The following is a 24,099-nucleotide window of genomic DNA, read 5'->3' as shown; positions in this document are numbered from 1 at the left end:
CATTTGTATAATAATACCGCGTCGAATCGACTGTTTAAACGTAGTCCGTACTTCCATATATCCCGTATGCACAGACCTGTCACATACACTTGGCCGCGGTGATTCCGAGACGGATAATTTATCCGACTACTCGGTTACGTTGGCAATGCAGAATCAACCCGCAGCGCCACCGCCGGCCGATCGTGGCACAAGCTTAATCTTTGTAAACGTTACATAACCTATAACCGCAGAATTTTGCATTATTGAGTTAGATTCTACGGCCTTGGGTCAAACGGGTTCAAGTTTTGTAAACATTGCGCAACCCACGACCGACGAATTTCGTATTTTCGGGTTAGATTATACGGTCATGGGTTACGTAATATTTACGAAGATTGACGCTTTTCGCGGTCGGCCGGCGGTGGCGCTGCGGGCTGATTCTGCGTTGCCAACGTAACCGAGTAGTCGAAAAAATGATCCCTTTCACTGTCAGAATCACTTTGGCCTAGTATACATATGTGCGTATTAGGGTGGTCCTTATTCAGGGTGTTGACGAATTTTTGCCAGACCATCCCTCAAATCAACTTCAAATAATTCGAAAACAATCGCCTAATTTTTTCAAATTTTTACATCGAATCTAAGATAGTCCGCATTGTGATCGAAGTTTCTCATGGAAATTAACATGCGTAAAACTTTTTTTCTCAGTATATATTTTATTGCAAGAGTAATAATGTTCCAAATAATCTGTAACCGCGAGGTTTTGGTGAGAATTAGTGCTACTATCTGGGAAAAAATACACATCATCGTACGAGGCAATCTAGACGAATTGCACAACCTCGAAACATGACTTTTTTTTTTTTTATTTAGAGGAAGTGCAATTCGTCTAGATTGCCTCGTACGATGATGTGTATTTTTTTTCACATAGTATCACTAATGCCGACTAAAACCTCGCAGTTACAGATTTTTTGGAACATTATTACCTTCACGACAAAATATATAGTGCGAAAAAAAGTTCTTCTCATGTCATTTCCACAAGAAACTTCGATCACAATGCGGGCTATCTCAGACTTGCTGTAAGAAACTGAAAAAATTTGGCGACTCTTTTTAAATGATTTAAAATTGATTTCAGTGTTGGGGCGGTAAAAATTCGTCAACACCCTAAACAAGGACGACCCTAGTGCGTATAATATGTACAACTAGTACCGGGACAATCTCTTAAAACTTGAAAATCAACCGCACATGCGTCGAATAATTCAATCTCATTGGTAGGCGAAATCTTCCCGCAGCGATATTCTTGTCTGCGACGCAGGCGGGCCAACCTACGCAAAATGTGTACGTTTGAATTTTCAAAGAGCATAAGCATTAAATTCTGACCGTTCTTTGAAGAATCAACTTTCCGACCTAATAAGAAATGCTTCCCGAACCTTTCCGAGTCACTACTTTAATTATTTGAAATTCTAACCTCGAAAATTCGTATCAACTACATCGCTGCCAGAAATAGTTTGACAGCTGAAACTCGGGATGGCCAGCCTGCTCGAACAGCCGATAAAACTCAGGCATGCACGGTTGTTTTTCAAGTTTCAACAGATTGTCCCGGTATGTATTACGTGTAAGCAAACGTGGACAAACAGAGCTTACCTGTATAATAGCTGCATGCGTACAAAACCGCTTGCTTGGCGTTCCAAATTGATTCCGATCAACCGATCGATAGATCGATGGACGGATTCGAAACCTCGCGCGAAAATAACGGCCGATTATATAGCTACAGAAATTGGAATACGCATCACGTTCGTATGATACGATATATATATATATAACTATAATACATGCGACATTATACGCGCCGGCGCTTTCTTCAATTCTTATATACCGATGTTTTTTACCGCGTGATCATTGTCGCGTATATTTCAATATAAAATAGCTCTTTTAACCTCGCTTCGCTTATTCGTCCGCGTCGTTTCGTGCATATGCGAGGTGAGAGTTTTTTTTATATCTCGTTTAGTCGTATTTTTTTTTTTTTTTTTGTCTCTTTCCTACGGCGCACCATTAACGGGATGCCGCTTTTAGCCTACATATTCTCACTCGCAAAATTTCCCATACCTGCTGTCACCGTTTCTATATATGGGGCATTCCGTGACACCGCGATTAAGATTCTACGCCATTTCTCAGATTGGCTTTATAATTTTTTGTACGAAAGTACATGACGAAAAACGCAATCGTAATTTTTTTTATAATTTTTCGAACCAGCGTATCTGAATTATGATTTAGAAACGAAATATAAACCCATTTTCTAAACTCAGAATAAATTCAGAAAATTTTTATAAAATATAACGTTATTTTTGACACCTATTAAAAGATCTAATAGGTGTCAAAAACTTTATTATACTTTATAAGATTTTTTAAATTTTTTTTTCAGATTTTAGTAAGTGGGTTTTTTTTCAAATTTTTAAATCACACTTCAGATACGCAGGGCCGAAAAATTGGGGAAAAAATTGCGATTGCGTTTTTCGCCATGTACTTTCGTACAAAAAATTGTAAAGCCTATCCGAGACATCGGTGTAAAATCTTGTTCGAGATGTCGTGGAATGCCCTATATACGTATATGCCTATCATACAATATGTATTTGGGTTTCACCCGCCTAAACACGAATACAAATTGGAATGCAAACACTGCGGGAATAAGTGCGGAACTATGAAATAATTTGGCCAAGAAACGAGTACAGAAACAATCACACAATTAAGCGGTTAATTCAATTCCTTATTCATTCATTCGAAGATATTTGAAAACCAAAAATGCTATTTGTATTTGTATTATAATTATGCAGCACGAATAATCGTTTATAAGTACAGTTTCCTTCCTTGTTTTAACACTTGTTTCGGAAATAGTCGATCGGACGAATCTGTCTGTTCTTTTTCATTATCATATTATACGAGATAAAACTGAAACGAATCGGTATAATAATTCATTGAAATGTTCTTGAAAATATTTCAGGAATATTAAATTTATAGAGTTTTAGAGATAATTGTTATAATCCCTCTTCATTAAACCCAAAGAAAAATTCCTCAAAATCTGAACATACGATTCGGAAATTAAAAAAATCAATTCATTCTGCATTAAAAACCGATCAAAAGAAATATCATTTGTTCGAGTATGTACTTTGCATCCGCGTTTGAACCGAATGAGATAAAAACAGTTAATGGCAAAATCCGTTACGTTTATAATAATTATAATGAAAAATGAAATCAAAAGACTGATTATTCTGCGAAAAACTGGTAGCAAATATTCGTAATATTTTCCAAGAATTGTGAGAAGACGAAGAGGAATAAAATCATTGCGGTCGTTTTAGCGAGAAAAAAGCATACCTATACGCGTAAACCTGTAAAGCGACCGTAATAATAATAAGCATGCTAATTTATACCGCATCTAAGGCTGAATTTCTTTCTGTCTGTCCGTATATTCGCTTACAATTACAGAACTACTGAACCGATTTTGATCAATTTTTTTCTGTTAACAGCTACAACGTCTAGCCAGGTTTTAGGCTATATTTCGTTACAACCAGATCGATACTTTAGAATATATAACGATATTTGTAGGCCAAGTCGGAACGGGATCAAACGCTTACGCGAACGCTGACTAAACTCTTACAAATAGATAGAGTAAGGTTGAGTTCAAGAGTTTTCAAGGTTTCGACGAGCTGTAAAAAAAAGATCACATGTCTACGTCTAATAGTTTTGCGACGAGAAGCAATTTGGAAATAATATCTAGCGGAGCATAAGTCAAAGATACGTCAAAGGTCAACAAAGGGCCTTAAATAACAATTTTTGAAAGACTAGATTTATCATAAAATGACAAAGGACCTTTTTTGTAGAACGTTCAGTTGACGAGTACAGGCTTAAAATTTGACACCGATTTTTTTCTAATTCATCGCAATGAAAATTTTTCCGACCCCTAAATAAGGATCACCCTGTAACATACATATAGCATATACATACGTACAGGTTAGCAAAAAGCGCGTCGATACATCGATTACACGTTGAATAAAATAATTGGTTTATATACAGGTACTGTAAACCCGTTGTGCGTCTATAAATAGTTCGGCAAAGCCACGACGGAGTGGTGGATAGGTGGATAAATATCGTGTTTAGAAGTGGAGATAAACTTTGGTTAACTTCAGACTTCTGGCCCGCTATCAGATTAACATAAGCTTGGCGCTAAAACGCGGCACGCGTTCTCGGGCCTGGCGAACATCTCTCGTGCGTGTCTGCGGCCGCTACTACGCAGCAAATCGACGATGTATAATTCGAGCCGTAACGACACTCGAAAAAACGCGAACAGTGTACACCTATAATAGATTGAAACAAAATCCTGCGATACAGAGTAAAAAACGATCATCATCATCATCATCATCATCATCATCATCGTCGTCGTCATCGTCGTCATCATCGTCATCATCATCATCGGCGAGGGTCTCCCATATACTCGTATACGTAATATCGCAATCAGGTTCTCGCGTGGCGAATGAAGTCCTGTTTCAAGAGCGCGGCTGAAAAGATGAGCCGAATTTCTCATTGCAAAATGCGACACAACCGCAAGTGCTCCTTAAACGCAGTCCCAATACCGCAAGTTTCCTTAGACGATTCTTGGCAGTCTGTTAGCTGTGCTAAATACACGCGTTGTTGTTACGTAACTGCACGTTGTAGTATGATCATAATGAGGGACTCTTTTCGTGCGAAATTTGGCTCGTTCAACGATTCACTTGTACATATAACGTATATGAATATTTAATATTCTACTACAGAGCAATCAGACAGATTTATCAACATTGTTACTAGTATTATTATTAGGTTATTGTATGACAGCAGTATTAATTTAGGATCGATATAGCGTCACTCGATCTATTATTATACCTATAATGTACAGTTCATCGTGGATAACTTCAGGAAATAGTCAGAGATCTGTGTGTATAACAATGTGCAATACATCTCTGCAGAATGAAAACGTTTCGATATTAAATAGGTAATATGATACTTTCGAAATGATTAAGTGAACTCTAAAGATTCTTTAAGAATTGTACGTATCGAAATGATTCATGAAATTTTATTGAATACCGTGCGTGAAAACTTTCATCTCTTAGTTATATTAGATCTTTTGAAAACTCAATAATACGAAATCTGACGAAACTTTATATTTGAAATCTCATTAACAAAATGCGTTGAATCAACAGTATGAAAGTCCTATTGACATCCCCTCAAATTTGATTCCTCATCTGTCACGATTACAGTAACTATAAACTGTTTAATTCAAGTCTTCCCTGTTAAATTCATGCATGTATAACATTGATAATCATACGTGTGTTATGAGTCGCAGAACGGCTATCAAAGAAAATCGTTACAAACAAGAACACATGTTGCATGCAAAGATTCCGATAAGCTGTGTAACGGTTTGTAGTAAGTACTGCATGCAGTTCCCTTAGCAGTCTACAGGGCTAATTTCTGTCGATTCAAATATCAAATATCTTGAGTTTGAAGCTCGAAACTCGAGATGCAAATATGAAGGTAAAACGGCAACTCGTGGTAACCGGTATGGACAAATAAGACTTTCGTCACGGGTTCGCGACGTTATTGTAACGAAGCATTTTCGGAATGGTTCGTTATTTACCAACCTTAGAATAGTCTGATAATCGATAAATCGCAACATAAAATTAGCGAACGCATACATTTCGCCAATTCAACCCCTTCGAAGTTGTTCCGAAGTTCCAAATAGTACAATTCGCGTTATTATCTTTCATCCGTGCGAGTCAACGAAAAATAATCATATTGAAGTTATCGTAACGATTCATGCTGAGGAGGTAAAAGCGTTACTTGTCGATTTTGAATTGTCTGAAATTCAGTAAGCCGTAACGATACGAAATATACTCATACTTTGTAAACATAGTTCCTTAAAAATCATTTTAAAATTAAGAAGACAGTGATTTTTTCCCGAACGTTTCGTTACGATAACGTTACCAACTTCAACCTCGTGTAAAAATAATAATAATTGCTATCTTGTGCAATTTTCCCGTGTGCTTTCCCGGACACCGGTAAACCGTGGCAGTTTTATTATTTCAACAGCACGTAATCAATTGTGCTTACAGGCACACATGCGCGATAAGGCAAGATTGCGATAAGTTGCGGACATGCGTATCATCGCATGCGGTTGTATGTTTACGCCGGCGTTCGACTTAGCCACCGAAGCTACGAACACAAACGTCAATCGCAGCGTATCAAATTGCAGCTCATCCAACAACAACAACACAACAACAACAACAACGACGCGAGGAGTCTCAGTTGTTTAGCTCCATTCAGGTACAAAAACGAATATTAATTTCGACCTACGAACCAAAAGTCTCGGCTCCGATCTAGGGCAACAAGCATGCATATACGTTACATATGATTAAAACATACATATACTCACGCAATTAGTTTTTATTATATCCCGGGTCTCCGTCGGTCCCGAGAAGGTGTCCGGACGGGGGAAACCTCGTCGGGGATTCCAGGGGCTCGCTCATTCACTAGTCGTCATCGTCATCGTCGGTCCAGCTTCCTTTCTAGGTGGTCATACGACGCGAGGAGACCGTATCATTCCCCTGAAGTTTCGCGCGACAGGATCGACGGCGAACGGCGGTTACCTTCAGAGCGTTCGGTTCGAGCCGTCGCGCGTCGTACTAGCCAATAACTGAGCGCAGCAGATGCGGCCGCGAGGGCGAAATATTGTAAACAAATGACGAAAGGGGGGAGAAGATTATCCCTCAGATCGTTAAGCGCCGTCAGAGTATCCGAGAAGGTTCTGCCAGCGGCTCGGCCGTCGCCGCAGCACTCGTATGACATCTGATCCGGAGAGCCAGGTGCTCGACGTTCGACGAGCCGAGTATTTCTGATAACAGTTTCTTATCCGGACGGCTCGGCTTCCCCCCCCCCCCCCCTCCCCCCCCTCCTCGTCCACCTACCTCGCGATTCTCTCAGGCTTTGCTGCCGGCCGGCTATTAGGCCTCGTGACGTATGACTGACGACTCTGCCTTTCGGCCTGACGTAGAATTGATCGGACAAACACGCGACGGCGATACGGCCGACATTGATCCTCTGCGTCCCTCTTTTTTTTTTTTGCGCTCGTCCGATCGGAGAAAACTGCCTAAGGCTCGAGGCTGCTCTGCGAGTTTTCCCTTTCGACTGAGAGAGGTGAAATAGAATCTTGTTGATTCGCCGTTTCGCCGCTACGCGCCGCCACTCGACGGTCTTTGGTGGTCTCTGGTCCCGTTGAGAATGTTGGAACATTTGACATTGCAATTTTTACATACTATGATTTTCTTTTTCTAATCGTCGGTGTGGGGGCTTATTAGTAACCTAAATTCAGAATTTTTTACTAGATTCCACAGTAGCTTCGTTATCCATCTCGAATTTGTGGCAATAGTGGAATAGTATTGGCAAATGTGATTCGTACATTTTCAACCTTCGATTAAAAATGGTCATAACTAATCCCGAAGGATATATATTCAATTCTCTACAGCTTTGGTTGTGACAATTTTTTTTTTTTTACAACGATCGATATCTACTGACTTGAACCGTAAATTCAAGACGGCATGCTGGAGCTGCTGTAGAATTCTGGATTTAAACCATCAACAACCCCCCCCCCCCCCCCCCCCTCCCTCTCCGTCCCTCCCTCACCGCCGAACGATGATTAGAAATACAAAATTGCGGCATCTAAAAATTGGAATTTCAGGTTTTCTTTTTCACATTCCGACTCGGCCAGGTCGAGACACACACATTCTACGTCTCCCACTTTCGAAATGATGGATCGTCTGAATCAGAAAATTAAAAAACAGGAAAAAATCTGTTTAAAAAATGTCCAGCAATGTTATTTGCGCCAATGATGGTGAACGGGATCGATATAATGTTCCTGTTATTTAATATAAATCCGAGAAAATTCGAATAACACAAGCCAACAATAGGATCGACAACTTAAGAAAACGCTTGATAATTAGAACGTTCGGAATGATTGAACTTTGGCGTTTTTTGGCTGATTACAATTTTTTCGGGCCCATTTCTGCTTCTGGCCAGATTTCCATAAATTGTCTGAATTATATTCACGAACATCTGTTGTAGCCTCGGTTGTACCGTGCTTACACAAATCTATTTTCATTCGCTCTGGAGGTAACAGATTGTAAAATTATTTCAATCTCTGGAGGTCTGTACAGTGAAAAAATTTATCTTAAAGACATTAGAATCTTGTTAAAAACATCAGGGTACAATCATGATAAAACCTTTCTCAAATTGTTTATATCTTATTGTTAGCTTGTGTTGCTCGAATTCGCTCAGATTTATTTCTATCACATATTTACAGATGCTATTGCATTCGTGTTCAATATCATTGGGAAAAATAATATTGCCGGAGATCTTTCAAGCGGCTTTTTTCTCTTTTTCCAACTTTTGATTGAGATCGATTTACCGTTAATTTACGAAAGTAGTCGATCGGTCAAGATTTATTCTTAACTTTCAAATCAAATAAAGAACAATTGAATGCGACTCAATTCGACGGGACGTTTTTTTATACCGAGATGCGTCTTGAATTATCTATAAACCAAGAAGGTCATTTTCATGTTGTCTAAAATTGAATATATCAAAGGCTAAGCAGAATAACGTCGTATTTCAGAATTTGTTTCGTAATCGTATTTCAAGGTAAAATTAGGTTCGTGAAATTTTCCGAGGTTACACCACTGCTGGGTACTTATGATTTTTAAAGGAATAGAGGTGCTAGTTAACTTATATAATTACTGATTATAAAATCCAAAGAAGCTGAACTGGTTTCTTTCCAGAAACCAACCAAATCGTAAACCTTATTAAGGGTGACATGCGTTATTACATTAAAAAGAGACGATGATAATCATTCAGTAAAAAAAAGTTATTGAAATTGTTTTTGTTTGACGTTAGTTTTTAACATAATTAATTAATAAAGTCATTTTATCACAAAACTGCTATTTATAATTTGATGAATGTAATCATTTAAAATCACAGTTAATAACTAATTCATAAAACAGAATGAATATTACCCATAAAAATAAAAGCAATTTTTCACTGCGGAATTGAATTATAATTTAGTAACGTAATGTTAATTCTCGAATACGATGTCGTTTAAACAAATCCTGAGGTACGATGTTGTTCTGCTCAGCCGTTGAATAATGATGCAGAGAACATATTTTGCGGCATAATCATGATTTCCAGATCCGAAGATCTAAATGTTAATCGTTTGACTATAAGTATGCGGCGAGTTACAGCGGAGTGTTTTACACGAGAAGAAGATTGTTTTTACTACTCGCATGTGACGAACCTGGCCTAAAATTTTGTTTCTTCCAGGTCGCTGATCGCGCTTCTGATCTCAATGTTCTTGTAAAAATAATTACTTTGCTGTAAGCTTCCGATCGATGAAGAACTGTGCATTGCTATATTTCCCAGTCCCCCTCCTTGCGGAAAATACTTTCTAAAGTTGCACTTTCTAGCACAAAAAATCGACCGATTCTACAGCTCGTTCTTTATCGTAGCCAAATCCCTTAGCGGGATTTTTTATAAACATGGGATATTGCAACTTTGCTTGAAATAACTCAGTTCCGTGTGAAAAAGTCGTATCAATTGACGTATTTTGTGATCCTAACGTACTTTTGAATGTTCTAATTATTTTTTGTAGCTGATTTTGCTTCGTCGTTTTCGGAATTGCTGGCAAAAGAACTTGTTACTCCTAATTTATGCGATTTCGCTATACACTGATTGTAAACAATCTTTTACGGTCATAAGTTCATAGAATATAATTAAATGAAGCAGAAAAATATTTTCTGTTGATTTGCAATAGTTTCAATCTTGCTACTTCATTTAAAAAATGTCTGTCTTCATTTTTGTTATTAAGATTTTTAAATTGCTTCGACATTAGCGTTCTGTTTTTTATTCTAAATTTTCGATCATACCCGGTAGCATTAATTTGAATTCAATGCGTAAACTAAGTAATTGATATGCACAGACTTTTCTCTGTCTAATTTTAATCCCTTGAAATTTATTCGCATTCAATTTATGTTCAGCAAAATGAGAGATGGATCGTTTGGGGGTGCGTAATTCTCAATTATTAATGAGAAAAATCATATTGAACGGCATTTTTCGTTTTTATTTCGATATTGATACCACTAAATAGTAGTTACGAATTACAACATCAAAAAACTTTTATTTTTCAACTGGATGAAGAAATGACAAACTACCTTATTTGGACTCAAACACTTGAAATTCACAAGTTAAATTCGCAATTTGAAAATTAATAGAAAATGAAACAGCAGTTCATTTTGTTTCGTGATTGAAATTTTCATCGTCATTAAATATCACGTCGATTTTACTGGTTCAATGCCACTTGTTTCAAAAACCTGTAGCAATCTACTAAAAATAAACACACTTACTGTTTACTAATGCTAGAAACTAGGTTATAAAAGTGGTTTTTTTTCTACACTGTTCTTGGGCGTGATGCATTAAATGTAACACGAATTAGGAGATGATTTATAAATATGCAATATAAAATCATTTTATATTTACAACAAACTTGCAAACAGTGCAGTAGAGAATAGGATCGGGCTTATCATACCTCTCGCTTTGATAGGAAATAACTTCACACAAGTCAGGCAGACACTTACATTTGCCACATAATTGAACCACTCATGATTATGCAGCAACTGCCGCATTCACAGTAGCGATACTTTGTAATTGTTCAAAATATCACTTAAATTTCTTAACATTACGGTTTCTTTTCTTCGTTGAGGTTGTACTTCGTTTTCAACTTATCGATTTCCTCCATCTTCTTATCAACGTCGACGCGTTTAAACGCCTTGTTACTTTGGTAATACAGTACCACTAGGTAACGGTTACAGACATTGAAACCACTCAGGTGATCGCAGGCGTTTTTTGCATCAAAGATATCTTCATAAACCACAAATGCTGTTCCTCTCGTCTCTGCCGTATTTCCTCTGCAATCAAAGAAACTCAAATTTTTACACTCGTGTCCAAATTGCTCTGCATAATAAATGCACGTATATTTCAAGCTCATTTTCAAAGACTGAAGTTATTGCCACATGATAAACAAATTCGTAGTTCCACTAGTTCCAGCGAGTACGGTAGTAGCAGTGAATTTCGTTCTACCCCGGTATTGATAATAGCTCATCGCCATGAATTAACAGAAGCAGAATAACGTGGATAGTATAATTTTTTGAATATAAGAATGCAGAACTTTTTAGAACAAGTAGAATTAACATTAAATGAGGTTAACTTACACTCTGATCTGCCGTATTGCTCCGTATTTACCAAATATGTCATACATTTCTTCAGCGGTGATTTTGTACGGCAGGTTTCTTATATACAAAACTCTGTTGACCTCTGGGGGGAGCCGAACCTTATAAATTTGAAAAAATAGTTTAAAACAAACACTTAATACTGTCAAGGTAAACGTATAAATGTAAGAGAATAAACGTAGGGATTGATTCGGAGTGAAAGTGAGGTTAGGAGTCGAAGAAACGGAAGGTTAGAATTATTCAGACGGTTATAATTACGAATTTCCTCAACAAGCGTTGTATACTCACGTTGGCTCGCCGTTGTAACATTGCCATCGTCATGATTGCGGTGTACTTGAGTCAGGTTCAGAGATCAAATTAACAAAACTCAATAATTCAACTCACAGAGCTTCGAGATCAACGACTTGTCAGAGCGCTGCCCAAATGAACACTGATGAACACTGTCGCCGAACGCAAGCGCTTCGGTCAGCGGTGAGTCGGCGTTGCCAGCCCTCTGGTGGCAACACGTCGTACTCGAAGTGAACCCTTGTAATTTGCTGCGCGCGCAACAAAGTACAGAAGCATAAAGAAGCAAGTCAAATACTCGAGATTTGTGAAATATACAGGGTGTCCCTAAATTGCCTCCCACGGACTAGCCAGCATGATACCTCGTTAAAATCCAACCGAGAATTTCTTTTCCGGAAGCTCGTCCGACGCATAGTTTTTGAATTATAAGCGATAGCGCTAGGCCAATCAGAGTGCACCATTTCATCTAGATTTGCCGCCACGGAAATTGCTGTTTTGTTCGGCTGGGTGAATTATTATTATTCGTTTACGAATTAAATATCGGCACCTCCCCTCTCTCCCTGTTGTACCCCTTCTCGGGCGCTGACCTCGGTATTGTTGCCGCGGACACGCTGCCGGCCGCACATTCATGGGCGCACACTTGTGTGAGTAAACAGAAGCGCATCCTCAAGCATAAGGGGTACAGCAGCGAGAGAGGGGAGGTGCCGATATTTAATTCGTAAACGAATAATAATAATTTACCCAGTCGAACAAAACAGCAATTTCCGTGGCGGCAAATCTAGATGAAATGGTGCACTCTGATTGGCCTAGCGCTATCGCTTATAATTCAAAAACTATGCGTCGGACGAGCTTCAGAAAAAGAAATTCTCGGTTGGATTTTAACGAGGTATCATGCTGGCTAGTCCGTGGGAGGCAATTTAGGGACACCCTGTATAACAAGATGCGCCATAATTTTTAGAGGAATAATTTCAATTAGAGTTCAACCAATGCCTGTATCAGCGCCGGCAATTTTTGTGGGGATGGTGTGGCGGAACTCGACACCTAGATCTTGCACCATGTGGAAATTCCACACCCTCAACGTAGCGATTTTTTTTTTCAGAAAAATACATAATCAAGTATCACACGATACTTATTTCAGATAATTAAAAATCCAAATGCGATATGCATTTATCCTCAATATATTCGAGTTCCAATTTTTACACCTACCATACTTGGGCCAGTCAAATAGGGCTCGATTTTCATAAAGAGCCTAAAAAAATTTCCCACAGCTAGCAATTTTCAGGGTAGACGCGTTACATTATTCCAATAAACTTATCTTGTTGAAATTTTGAAATCTGAGTGCTACAGGGGGTGGAAAAATTGTTTAACCGGCAAAAACGGCAAAAAATCGAGACGTCGAAACGGTTTCTCGCTTACGGTTTGAACGAATTTGAAAATTTCTAAAAACCGAAAACACGATTTTTTAGAGGATATTTATTTCAATACGTCCAAACGAATTTTTTTATTCTATGTTGACTACAATTTTGTCATCTTACCCCCCCCCCCCCCCCAACCGCCGTTCTAGCCGCGTTAATTAAGGGGGGAAACCAGTTTAGACCGATCGTAAAATCGTCTTTTTGTTTATTGCATGAATCGTTAGTATAACTATTCAAGAATATGTGGTCAAAATTTCAAAGCAAAATTCCCATTAGTTCGAATGCAATAAGTGAACTTAAGTGACCGCCCGTCGGTTCCGTGAAGAAGCGCACGGTAATTATAACGGAGCGGTCGCCCAGGCCCTTCTTTTCCAGCTACCTGCCTCAATACCGCTGTGCTATTGAATAATAGAATGACGCATATGAGCAAGAAGAGGGATTGCTATCTGGTGCTGGAATAGCTGATTAACCGGTGAGCATTTTTTATAATTAATTACTGCCTTGAATTTCTCGTTTTCGCTACATTTTATTTCAAACGCGTTTTTCTCGAAACGACTTTTTTTCGACTTGCGTACATTCTAGCTCAAAAAGTTATTGATCAATCGTTCTGAAATTTGGTGTAGATATTCTTTATTCAATTCCACGTAACATGAACCAAATTCGGGGATTATATTGTTATTAAAAATATATGTTTTTATGCAAGAAAGATGAAAAAATATAGTATAAAAACATGACATTGTGTTCAAACACCTCAAAAACATGCAATTTTCAATTTGTTTGATCAAAATTAGGTTCATATTCTTAGAAAATATGTTTTTAATGAAAAAAAAATCCTGCTGATTACGGATAAAAATTGCGACGTCAGGGATGTACGCCAGCCAAATGCTCGGATGGCAATCGCCCATGGACTGCACGCGGTAACTCCACTATTTCCGGCGGAAATCGTTTGAAAAAATTTTTAAAGTGTACTTGAAAACATAAATAAAATATCCTCCAAGTTTAAACAATTTGTGATTATTCCTTCCTGGTTAAAAAAAATCATGAAAAACAGCAAAATTTCGACCTCATAAACCGGTTTCCCCCCTTAAAAAGTTCACACCCTCCGCGACGACAAGTTTGCCGACGCTGACTTGTATTTCACATCATCTGTGATACATTTCTACGCTTGAATTCGATCTAATGTGCTCTTCAATCGATGGTTTTGAGTAGGTGTGCGCGGTATTTCGGTAAATCGAATTTTTTTCGGTATCTCCTTCCTCGAAATGTATCGGTATGGGAACCTTCTATCAATACCAATACCGAAATATCGAAATTTCGGTAAATACCGAAGTACTGAAATTTCTGATAATCTAAATAAATATTCACATTATTCGTATTTAATACAGTTCAATACAGATTTTTCTTATTCTTTTTCCGACGATATTTGTAGATTAAAGTCTACCGAAATTTCGGTACTTCGGTATTTACGGAACTTTCGATATCTCGGTTAACCGAAACTACCGAATACGAAACCCGTACCGAAAATCGGTATCTAATTTCCAATACCGAGCACTCCTAGTTTTGAGACACGGATTTATATTTGTAGGTGGCTGTAGATCGAGAGTGGGTTGAGTAATGGAACGCTTTTTGACAGGTGACGCCGTGTTACCAATTATTATTCTTACCATACATGTAGAGGTTCTCATTGCGAAGATCATTCGGAATTACAGACGTACGGTATCAATGAGTTTCGTGTTTATGTAATAGAATAATAATAACTACAATAATATGGGCACGTAAAATTAAACGATGTATAGAATATAGATATGTATACACACGATATTATAACGTGTATGGCATTTGCGCATGAGTTAAAAGACGGCTAAAACAGAATTATTATCAATATAATTATTAACAGAGTCTAAAATAACAATAAAAACAAGTACACTGAATATAACTGAATCCGGACAGCAACCGAAATGGTCAATGTTCTGGAATACAATTAAAAACATTTTTTCATTATTTTTTTTTCTCGTTGATATTCAATCAAGTCGATCGACAACTTGAAGTTTCTGAACAATGCTTCTGATTTTCTATACATCCCATGCAAACAGGTTTGATGACTAATAGTCTAAGCAGGTAACTAATAGTCAAAGCACGTTGACGCCCCTCTCAGCCCATAAAAATGAGTCATCAAGCGCCGCTCTAAAGCCTGAAGAACCATTAGTTGCTGTAATTACGCACCGTATTGGTGTCCCTGATTCCAAGGATATATTCAATACAACCACAAACGACGTGTAAAATTCAGCTAATTCACCAAAGACATCTGCCGTAAATTGACAAGTTTGTATAGAGTAATATTTAAATTCTACCAACATTGTCATTGTCATTATTATTATTATCATCATCAGCATTATTATTATTGTATAATTTCTATTTGCTCTTTTAAAATCCTGAATGTAGATATTGCTAGTGGAATGAGAAAACGGCGGCATATTTAATATTTCATCTGTACACTCGGCTATTTCTTTGACCAAATGCCGAAAAGTAGATGGTCAACAATTTGGGTCGGCCGATATTGATTTAAATTTTGTTAAAAGCAGCTATATCAACACTTTGAACATAATCTTCGATAGCCTCGATCTGTTCTGTCAGCCAGTCAACTGAGACCTTCTCATCCTCGACTACAGAAGATATTTGCAGCTTTTGGATACCGTAGGCGAGTGGAACAAGTTTGGCTAGAAATCGAAAATTGTTATCTGTTTACTTTGATCCTATCACTGGAAACTATTTTCACAGTTCCAGTAATGATATACAAGCAAAAATCCTTATTTTATTTTACGTGGTTGTGTGAGAGGAAAGTAAAACATACCAGCACCCCAGAGAAGACCCTCTGTTTCAATTTTTCTAACTTCAGTTTCCATGACTTTCATATCAGTTTCGTCATCCCATGGTTTGACATCTAAGATGATATTTGATTTTGCAATGAGTGCGGGTTCTGAAACAAAAGTGTGTTATGAAATACCACTGCCACGGAAAAATTCAAACATGACAAGTATCGTTAAATTTCCGATGACTTACTTTTTGATTTCTTAGCAGCGTAAGCAGCGAGACGTTCTTCTCTTACTTTAGCAGCTTCCTCATCTTCACCCTGTGATTAATTTTAAATAAAATAATAACAGCGGGAAAGAAATGGGAATCCTATTTAGTAAAAATTAGTGCCAACAAATGCAGTGCACAATGATGAGCTAGATGAAAAGCTTCTAGGTATTCAATGGTGAGGTATATATTTTGCTACAACGTAATGGGGAATATCTGGTGTACAATTTCCGAAGTGTGAGTACATTTACAAATATTGATTGAAATGTAAACAGTGACATACTGAATTCAGTTAATTTTGTTTTTCTGTAACGAAAAATTTGACAATTTTGCTCAATGACAGAAAACAACATTTATTAAAAGAGAAAATCTAAACTTGGCAGAGAGGGTGAAGATAAAAATTATAAAAAGAAACTGTGAATAACACTCAGACAATTATAGAATTCATTTCTCGAATTGTCAGCAGTTTCCTTACCTCTGAATCTGAGCCAAAGAGATCAACATCGTCGTCATCATCAGCCTTAGCAGTTGGTTTTGCAGGTGTCGGCGATGGCGGTTTCGCTGGGCAAATTGCAATCCTCATTGGATCAATGCCTGGTAGTCGCTCCTCCAGAATTTTGACACGCTCCTCTAGTTGTCGAGTGATGTTCTTAAGCTCAGCAACGACTGTTGATAAGACAAAGTCAGTTCAATATCCTTTCAAACGGATGGGATTTAGGGGAATGATGAGAAATATCAGTACCTGCACATGATTCTGTAACTGTAATATGACTTCAAAATATATGTTTTTTCTACTCACTGTTTTTGTATTCCTGGTTTTCTTTTTCCAAGGCAACAATGCGCGACCCATATTCCGAGCCAGATCCGCTTGTCCTTGAAAAAGTGTCAATGGTATCTACCTGTAATTGACAATAAAACTGAGTAATTGAAGGTTTTGTTCAAATGAAATGCAAGGATGATTTGAAAATTAGTAAAGTGTCGTGAAGTTTGTTCAGATTTTATACCGTGAGAATTTGATCAACCTAAACATCGCGAGGAGCTAAGAGAATAAGTGAGTAAGTATAGTGAAAATAAGCCTCTGATCAATTATTCATAGTTTAAAGTTTACTGATCGCCGTCAGAATCATGTGTTTTTATCATAAATGTAATACTTGATACTTCGATCTATGATTCTTAGTGAGCAAGAAATAAAGTACTCACACACTGCAAAGACTGTTTAATGTGTTGACGAATCTTGGCTACCTCATTGGCCAAACTTCCGCGCGCAGATACGTTTGGAGAAGATAATTGTGGCCCTCCCTGCATCGACGGATAAAAAAGATCAGCTCGAAATGCTAAACTACTGTTAGGGCGCAAACCAGAGCCAAATAATGAAACGTGAAATAGTAAAACAATCATCTACAGCATTCTACAGTGCTTGGTTCTAGTATTTCAAATAAATAATTTCACTATACATGTACTGTGACATTACAGGACAAACAACTGATCAACTTGAATTAATTTTGAATACATCTCATATTAATTTTAATTTATCGAGATACATAAATTATTCCGTTAAGTTTGAGTAAGTGATAAGAAGAATTTGGCAAGTATGAAGAATAAATACCGCTTTCTCAACTTTAGTATCATAAAACATTGATATTCAATTCAGAAATAGTTAATGATACTCAACCCATTTACACAGAAAACAATATGAAAACATGCTACCATAATTTTGACATATTGTAAATTTTAAATGTACAGTTGCCATTCAAACTCAATAACTTTTTGGTCGAAATAGTTTTTATTTTGCTTTACAGTGAGAGGGTTGATGTTTCAAGCACTGCATGCAAACAGGACTCCGAAACTAATACAAATCTAATATCATGTTACCTAAAATAGAACTAATAACATAAGGACAATAATCTCTATTTCACCCACGGCACAACGAAAAAATTGGACAAAAAACACTTTTTGGAAAAACTGAATTCTGAAATGGACCATCTACTATCTGCTTAAAACTTCAATTGTGTTAATAAGTGTTGAAAAGAACTGCATTGTAATACACAATATATAATCACAATAAAAAATTTGGAATCAAAGAAAAAGTTTTCAAAGAATTTGTGTCGATCATTTTTCCCAGACCTCCAACGTACTTGATGTTTTTTTTTCCCCAAGTAAGCAGGGATTGAGACAATAAGTAAAACATTAACAGAAATTATCCCTTGTATTTGACGATATGAAACATTGATTCTCTAGGATTGAAATATCTTTAGAAATGAGAATTCCTAATAAGTTGAATTATCACGTGAAAATGTAAGGAACAGACAAGGAATCGTAGTTTTCAAAGGTGTCTTCAGCAAAGGAGAAAACAATCGTATGCAAAAATGTCAAAATCAAATTTTAAAGGCGCAACTAAAGATAAATAATAATACGAACCAAAAAGTTGACTGTTATCTAAGATTTATCATGAATAGTCTAAGCTCAGGATAATACCTTGTTCGTTAATGTTGGACTATCTGGTTTTTTATCTTGGGTACTTTTTTCTTGGTCTTTTTTATTTGCATGTTTTTTATCAGCTTTATTTTTTTTTTCTTTGGCCTCCTTTGGCTTGAATTTGCTCAAGTCCTCTGCCTTTAAAACAGCATCGTCGATAGATTCTATTTTATCGAAATTCGTCGTATTCTCCATCCCCTTGACAGGCGATTTGTTCTTTTTAGACTTTTTCGATACCGTGTTTGATGGTAGATTTGGATTAATTTGATTTTGGACATTTTCAACCAGTGTATTATTGCAGTTAGTCCGAATTCCAGTACCGTTGTTAGTTAGTAGTTCGTTAGATTGCGCAGGCTATGATGTTAGCAAAACAAAACAAGACATTTACCATAAAAATGAAATTTTGTGAAACCTGTCGCTATTCAAAAAACATCCGCAGATTTTATCTCAGCTTGCGGAATAAATTTTTCTTCACCAGTAAATGTTTGAATAATAGCGATAAATTTCTCAAAATTAGTTTTCTACATATGCCGAAACACAATTTTGTTAGTTTTGTCATTGAGTTGCACCCAATGATCATCGATTGAAGCTGAATGAATTATTCTGTTCACACATCTCACCACCAGATATTCCCTAAAGTGTGTTTAGGAGGAAATGAGATGAAAGTATGTATGAAGTAATGAAAGCACGGATTACATACACAGGAGCAGAGATTTTGGTTTCATGTAACATGACATGGCAAAGGATGAAAGAATCGCGATTCCTAATGTCTCACAAATATGTGACAGACACTAGAGTCGTACAAAACTGAAAATCCAAAACAACTAGAAAATAAATGAAGGAAGAACATGAAAATGAAGATGAAACTAAAATGATAGTAACCATGACAACGAAATCATCAAAACTGCTATCGAGCTCACAGTTGATAATACTTCATCTCGATTCTATATTATTAAACATCATTTATCCTAAGCCATCCCTGTTATGCTATTGTTAAACAAAAAGTAAACATGGATATAAACACGTGAGAATATTACATTTGGGAATAAGTAGTTAGAGAGGCGTTACTTGTTGGATTGTAGCTGATTAAAATCTTGTTACCTTAGCCAGCCGTTCAAAATGAAGGCACTCGGCTTTATCGTACATCGGCTTCTCGAACCACACTTTCTCCTGGGCTAGAGGGGTTGTTGCCATTTTTATTCGATCCTAATCAAGATGATGGTAAGTTGCAAGATGTGAATGCTGGAACAAGATTGAATCCCATTCAATGTAAGAGACGCAATATTTTCAGTGTTACTTTCAATTGCACTGGAGAGTAAATCGTTTGAATTAATGAATTTCTAATTTGCCCCTACAACATAGTTTGCCGGAGAAGATTTGAGAAGCGAGGATAAGAACTTGATGAATTGATTAGGGGAAAACGTGAAGAGTAATACAGATAATGGACTAGCATGTCAAAAGTGTGAGAGAGTGGGCTGAACAATTTTTAACACAAAAAATAGAGGCAAACAATAATAGTACAATAGTATTTATTGAAAAAACTATTGGACCAATATATAAACATACATGTCAGATGTCGCAACTTGTACAACAGTATTTTAAAACATTACCAATTTAATTGAAAATTGTATATACACGTATTTGTGACAAAAACATTGTCATATTAAAAATATAAAATTGAAACATATCTTAAAACTATGCATGTCATAACTGTATTAAGACTAATTCATCACTGACTGTGGTGAAATTCTTGTAAATCATAAAATGTATATATTCATCAAGCGCATGTTACAATTCGTCATCTTCATCGTCATCATCGGCAAAGTACTTGGAGGCAAACGGTTTCTTAGAAACCCTAGTAAAGGGTACCCGAAAATTAAGAGATTCAGAAACTTGATCAGATTCATCGAGTTTCATTTGATACGACATGAACTCGCCTAGCAATTTATTAATTTTGGTCGCTGATTCGCTCGGACAGACGCAAGGAACTATTTTATCTGGTTTAAAGTAATTGACAAAAGCTCTGAGCTCCTCGTAAGACGAGTGAGTCGAGTAGCAAACATACAATCGTTGTCTATTTCTTGTATCGTATTCGCTAATGCAGGAAGTATTTTTGCCCTTCCATCTCATGACCGAAGGCACGATAGTGAGTATATTTTCGTAATCAACATCCGATCTACAAAGGAGATTCTTTGTAGAGAACAGTTTCGAAGTGCAGGCATGAATTCTCGAATCTCTTCCATCTATAGTAACGATTTCGGCGAGCTCGGGTATCCTTATATAATTAGAATGAACCTTATCTTTGATGTGAATTTTTAAATTCAAAAGTTTGAACATTTCCATGAAGAGATACTCTACGCCGTATAAAGCTGAGCACTCGATAATTACCACATTTTTCGAATTTGGCTCAAGCCATTGTTTAACTGCATCGCAAATTGCCTCGCAACTTTCTAATCTGGATGGAAAACGAGGAAAATCTAAACTAAGAAAAGTTGTGTCCAAATAAATAGTGTCAAATTTTTTCGCCCGATTTTTTCCATCAATTTTATCATTCAACGGATTCAACTTCGGCAAGTCTTTTGGATTTATTCTAAAATCACCGCTGTATAATATTGTTTTTTCGTCTTTGCTGAAAATGAACATTACTGAACCTGGACAATGTCCAGCTGGCGAAGTTGATACAGTGAGAGAAGTTGCTAGACTTTCTCCACCTTCTGGTACCGTATATCGGATTATTTTCGGTATCGAAAGTTCTATTTCTAATATTCTATCTTCTGGCAAGCCAACAAATATACCCATCAAAAACGCCTTGCTTATTGGACTACAGTAAAGGTATGTATCGGAATTGATCAAATAATTGAAGAAACTGCTGCTCAAGCCTTTCATATGGTCGCTGTGACAATGGCTTAGAAAAAATGCCGATGACTTTAAGTTTTCTCCGTCAAAACGGTCCACAGAAATCCCTGGGATCTCAGATATCTGACCAAGAAAAGTTGACATTTTATCTGCCTGATGCTCGGCATCAACTAGAACAAAAACCAAGCATCCAGTCAGCGTGATTTATTACTGACGTTTAATTCTCAAGCAGAGCGAGGGTGAATTCATCGTTTTTTTTTTGCATATGAAGATAAAAACTTGGTCATCGGTTCAATGGAATCAGCGCTCTTTCATCTTTAATTCAATTAAGACGGCAAATGCTTGTTGTTCAGTGTTTTGCATGATTACAGGTACGAATATGAATTATAAAATTTATGTCTCATAAAGAATCAATTTAATTTTCATATTTCTAATCAAATTCCCTAACTTCATCTTACCGAATCTGATCACTTGGAAATATCACATTTTTTCACGGACGGTTTAGAAAAGTTAGCGGAAAAATTATTACCTGCACTTTATGGGTTCGATCATTGAGCAGTCCAGAGCCATACGCACTTGAATCGCAACAGAATTTAATGACAGGTTCAATTCTAATCGGAATAGAGGCTTTTATGTGAAATTATAAGCCCTCTTAAACGTTCGTATGGTCTCAACGCACGGTTTACAGGTTATGTTTGATTGTTCGTCTCGCAAAAACAACGTTGACGAGAATAAGTGCAGTAAACTATTGAGAACGGAGTTGTTGTTGGATAAATCGCAGGCGACGATGATCTGTGCTAAATATCATTGAGTCATGTGATATCGATTCCACGGTTGACATATTGGGTAGGCATGCTATTCATCGAATCGTGTCATTTACGGATGTGCGACGCATCGTAGAAATTAAATACCAAATTCGGAACGTATGCTGGTTAAATTACACGCTCCTTGTATTCGTGTACAGACGATCTACAGATGCGGCGAATCCATAAACGTACGGTATAAAATAAATACCTTTTAACAGATGTTCGGAAAGCGTGCAGTCGATGAGATGTACCGGACCGGTTCGGGATGAGAGCGCCGACAGAGAGCAGCCGGAAAACCGAGAAGACAGAAATGATGCTAGACCGAGAATGAGTCAAGTTATCTTCAAATTATGAATAACGGGTTAGCAGTTTCAGGCTGAATTTCAGCCAATACGGCATGTCTCAATTTGAAAAAATTTGACTGAGGTGAAAATCCGGAACATTTTTAATCTCTTGGCATTGGCGCAAAATCCGAACAAATCTGTTGATTAGGGCCTGATTTGTTTACCATAGACTAACTATATTGAAGAGAGTTAGCCTAACGGAGATTTTTCGACCAGAAAAATTGAATGGTAACTAGCCGACATGACTGATTCAATCAGCGACGGATTATAACCGCTTAGCATGCGATCTGTAGCTTTGAATATATCATTTGCATACAAGTTTTGGGAAAGGTCTCTTAAGTCCTCGACGCGCTGTACATTTGAATGCATTTTCAGTACAAATTTTCGAAGTATCTGAAAGTTAAACGCGTGTCGGTAACTGACCGATACTCTGCTGTATTTAGCATCAACACAACAGTGGATAATGCAAGGCCCATTTACCATAGCGAAGTGCGACCGTAGCGGTCGAAACTGAACTGATCGATAACGTTAACAAATTATATTACTCCAGCACGTATGAATAATTTATTTTCGAATTCCTTGGTCATTTTTCCCCCTATTATGCATTATGCTATATTTAATATCAAACTATGTAGTAAGATGAAACAATTTAAGCGAAGAAACCATCCGCGTAATTAATAAATCTCATACCATGCTGTTTTCTGGAAGTACTTTTATCATTAGTGGAACTGACGTAGGAATTGATTATATAGTACAGCGGCTGTAAACGTATATAAGTCGATTACAATGGATAAATACACGTCAATTTTTTTCAAACCAAACCGATTACATAATTACAATCAAGCGATACAATTCTTTTAATTTTGCCGTGCAGTAACGACTGATAATTTTATTAAAAAATTAACATATGTTACTGTGGAATTTAAGTTTCAAAGGTATGAAAAATCTTGACTTTAAAATTTTCAAAACTCTCTGATGTACAACACTTAATATTTATTATGTTTGAGGGAACACATTCAAGTATGTAGATAAAACAAAATCATTCCTAAAGTGGCGAGAGTTCCATAACAAAGAACTTCGTGTCCTTATCTTGTAAATTCGGTAGAATATATAAGAAATCAAATAATAAATTACAAAAGCACGAATCATCAGATATACTAGATAATGATTCATATAGTTACAGTTGATGCATGATTTAGATATACCGCATTAGTTCATTATATGATATTTGATCATTCGCGATTTTTTAATTTCTTATATAATTTCTAATATGTTTTTTCCGAATGGACGGAAATAAACCATGTAATAAATTAGACACTAAGTTCCTTCAAAATATTAGGTATATGTATAATTCGACTAATGAACATTTTCAGTAGGGCAAGCTGTGGAAATCTAGACTTTGTGACACGAATGTACCGTATATAATAATGAGGTAAAAATTTATCAAATTCAAACTGTTCCAGTTTCACCCGACACGATGATATTTGACGAACAATGCCACCGATACTGCACTGAG

General features: G+C 36.9%; 3 protein-coding genes across 6 annotated transcripts in view; all 3 read right to left on the bottom strand.

Annotated features, from left to right (window-relative positions):
- The window catches only part of Oatp74D (Organic anion transporting polypeptide 74D), a 103,108-nt gene extending 96,225 nt beyond the window's left edge, over nucleotides 1–6,883 (bottom strand). For both annotated transcript variants that reach the window (XM_046612837.2, XM_046612841.2), the window contains exon 1: nucleotides 6,431–6,883. The gene's annotated coding sequence lies outside the window, so the exon portion shown is untranslated. The remainder of the gene's footprint in view (nucleotides 1–6,430) is intronic.
- Nucleotides 6,884–10,138: 3,255 nt separating this feature from the next.
- On the bottom strand, nucleotides 10,139–11,786 carry Sf3b6 (splicing factor 3B subunit 6). Its single transcript, XM_046612854.1, has 3 exons — nucleotides 11,613–11,786; nucleotides 11,307–11,425; nucleotides 10,139–11,003 (listed from the first exon to the last, which is right to left on the bottom strand). Exons 1-3 carry the CDS (start codon nucleotides 11,643–11,645, stop codon nucleotides 10,775–10,777), a joined length of 381 nt encoding a protein of 126 aa, XP_046468810.1. The 5' UTR covers nucleotides 11,646–11,786; the 3' UTR covers nucleotides 10,139–10,774.
- A 2,861-nt stretch (nucleotides 11,787–14,647) lies between these two features.
- eEF1delta (elongation factor 1-delta) lies at nucleotides 14,648–22,724 on the bottom strand. 3 transcript variants are annotated; one of them, XM_046612852.1, is made up of 9 exons: nucleotides 22,448–22,599; nucleotides 19,679–19,819; nucleotides 18,578–18,931; nucleotides 17,303–17,401; nucleotides 16,902–17,001; nucleotides 16,578–16,768; nucleotides 16,085–16,154; nucleotides 15,876–16,001; nucleotides 14,648–15,741 (listed from the first exon to the last, which is right to left on the bottom strand). In XM_046612852.1, exons 2-9 carry the CDS (start codon nucleotides 19,769–19,771, stop codon nucleotides 15,587–15,589), a joined length of 1,188 nt encoding a protein of 395 aa, XP_046468808.1. In that variant the 5' UTR covers nucleotides 19,772–19,819; nucleotides 22,448–22,599; the 3' UTR covers nucleotides 14,648–15,586. The 3 variants fall into 3 exon arrangements, with proteins under 3 accessions (XP_046468808.1, XP_046468809.1, XP_046468807.1); XM_046612853.1 differs by lacking the exon at nucleotides 18,578–18,931; XM_046612851.2 differs by lacking the exons at nucleotides 14,648–15,741; nucleotides 15,876–16,001; nucleotides 16,085–16,154; ... (3 more) ...; nucleotides 18,578–18,931; nucleotides 19,679–19,819 and adding an exon at nucleotides 20,090–21,603 and having other exon boundaries at nucleotides 22,448–22,724.
- Between the last annotated feature and the right edge of the window lie 1,375 nt (nucleotides 22,725–24,099).

Source organism: Neodiprion pinetum, chromosome 2, assembly GCF_021155775.2.
Source record: "Neodiprion pinetum isolate iyNeoPine1 chromosome 2, iyNeoPine1.2, whole genome shotgun sequence".
NCBI classification, from domain to species: domain Eukaryota; kingdom Metazoa; phylum Arthropoda; class Insecta; order Hymenoptera; family Diprionidae; genus Neodiprion; species Neodiprion pinetum.
The sequence above is the reverse complement of the archived record's forward strand: the minus strand, read 5'-3'. Positions and strand labels throughout refer to the sequence as shown.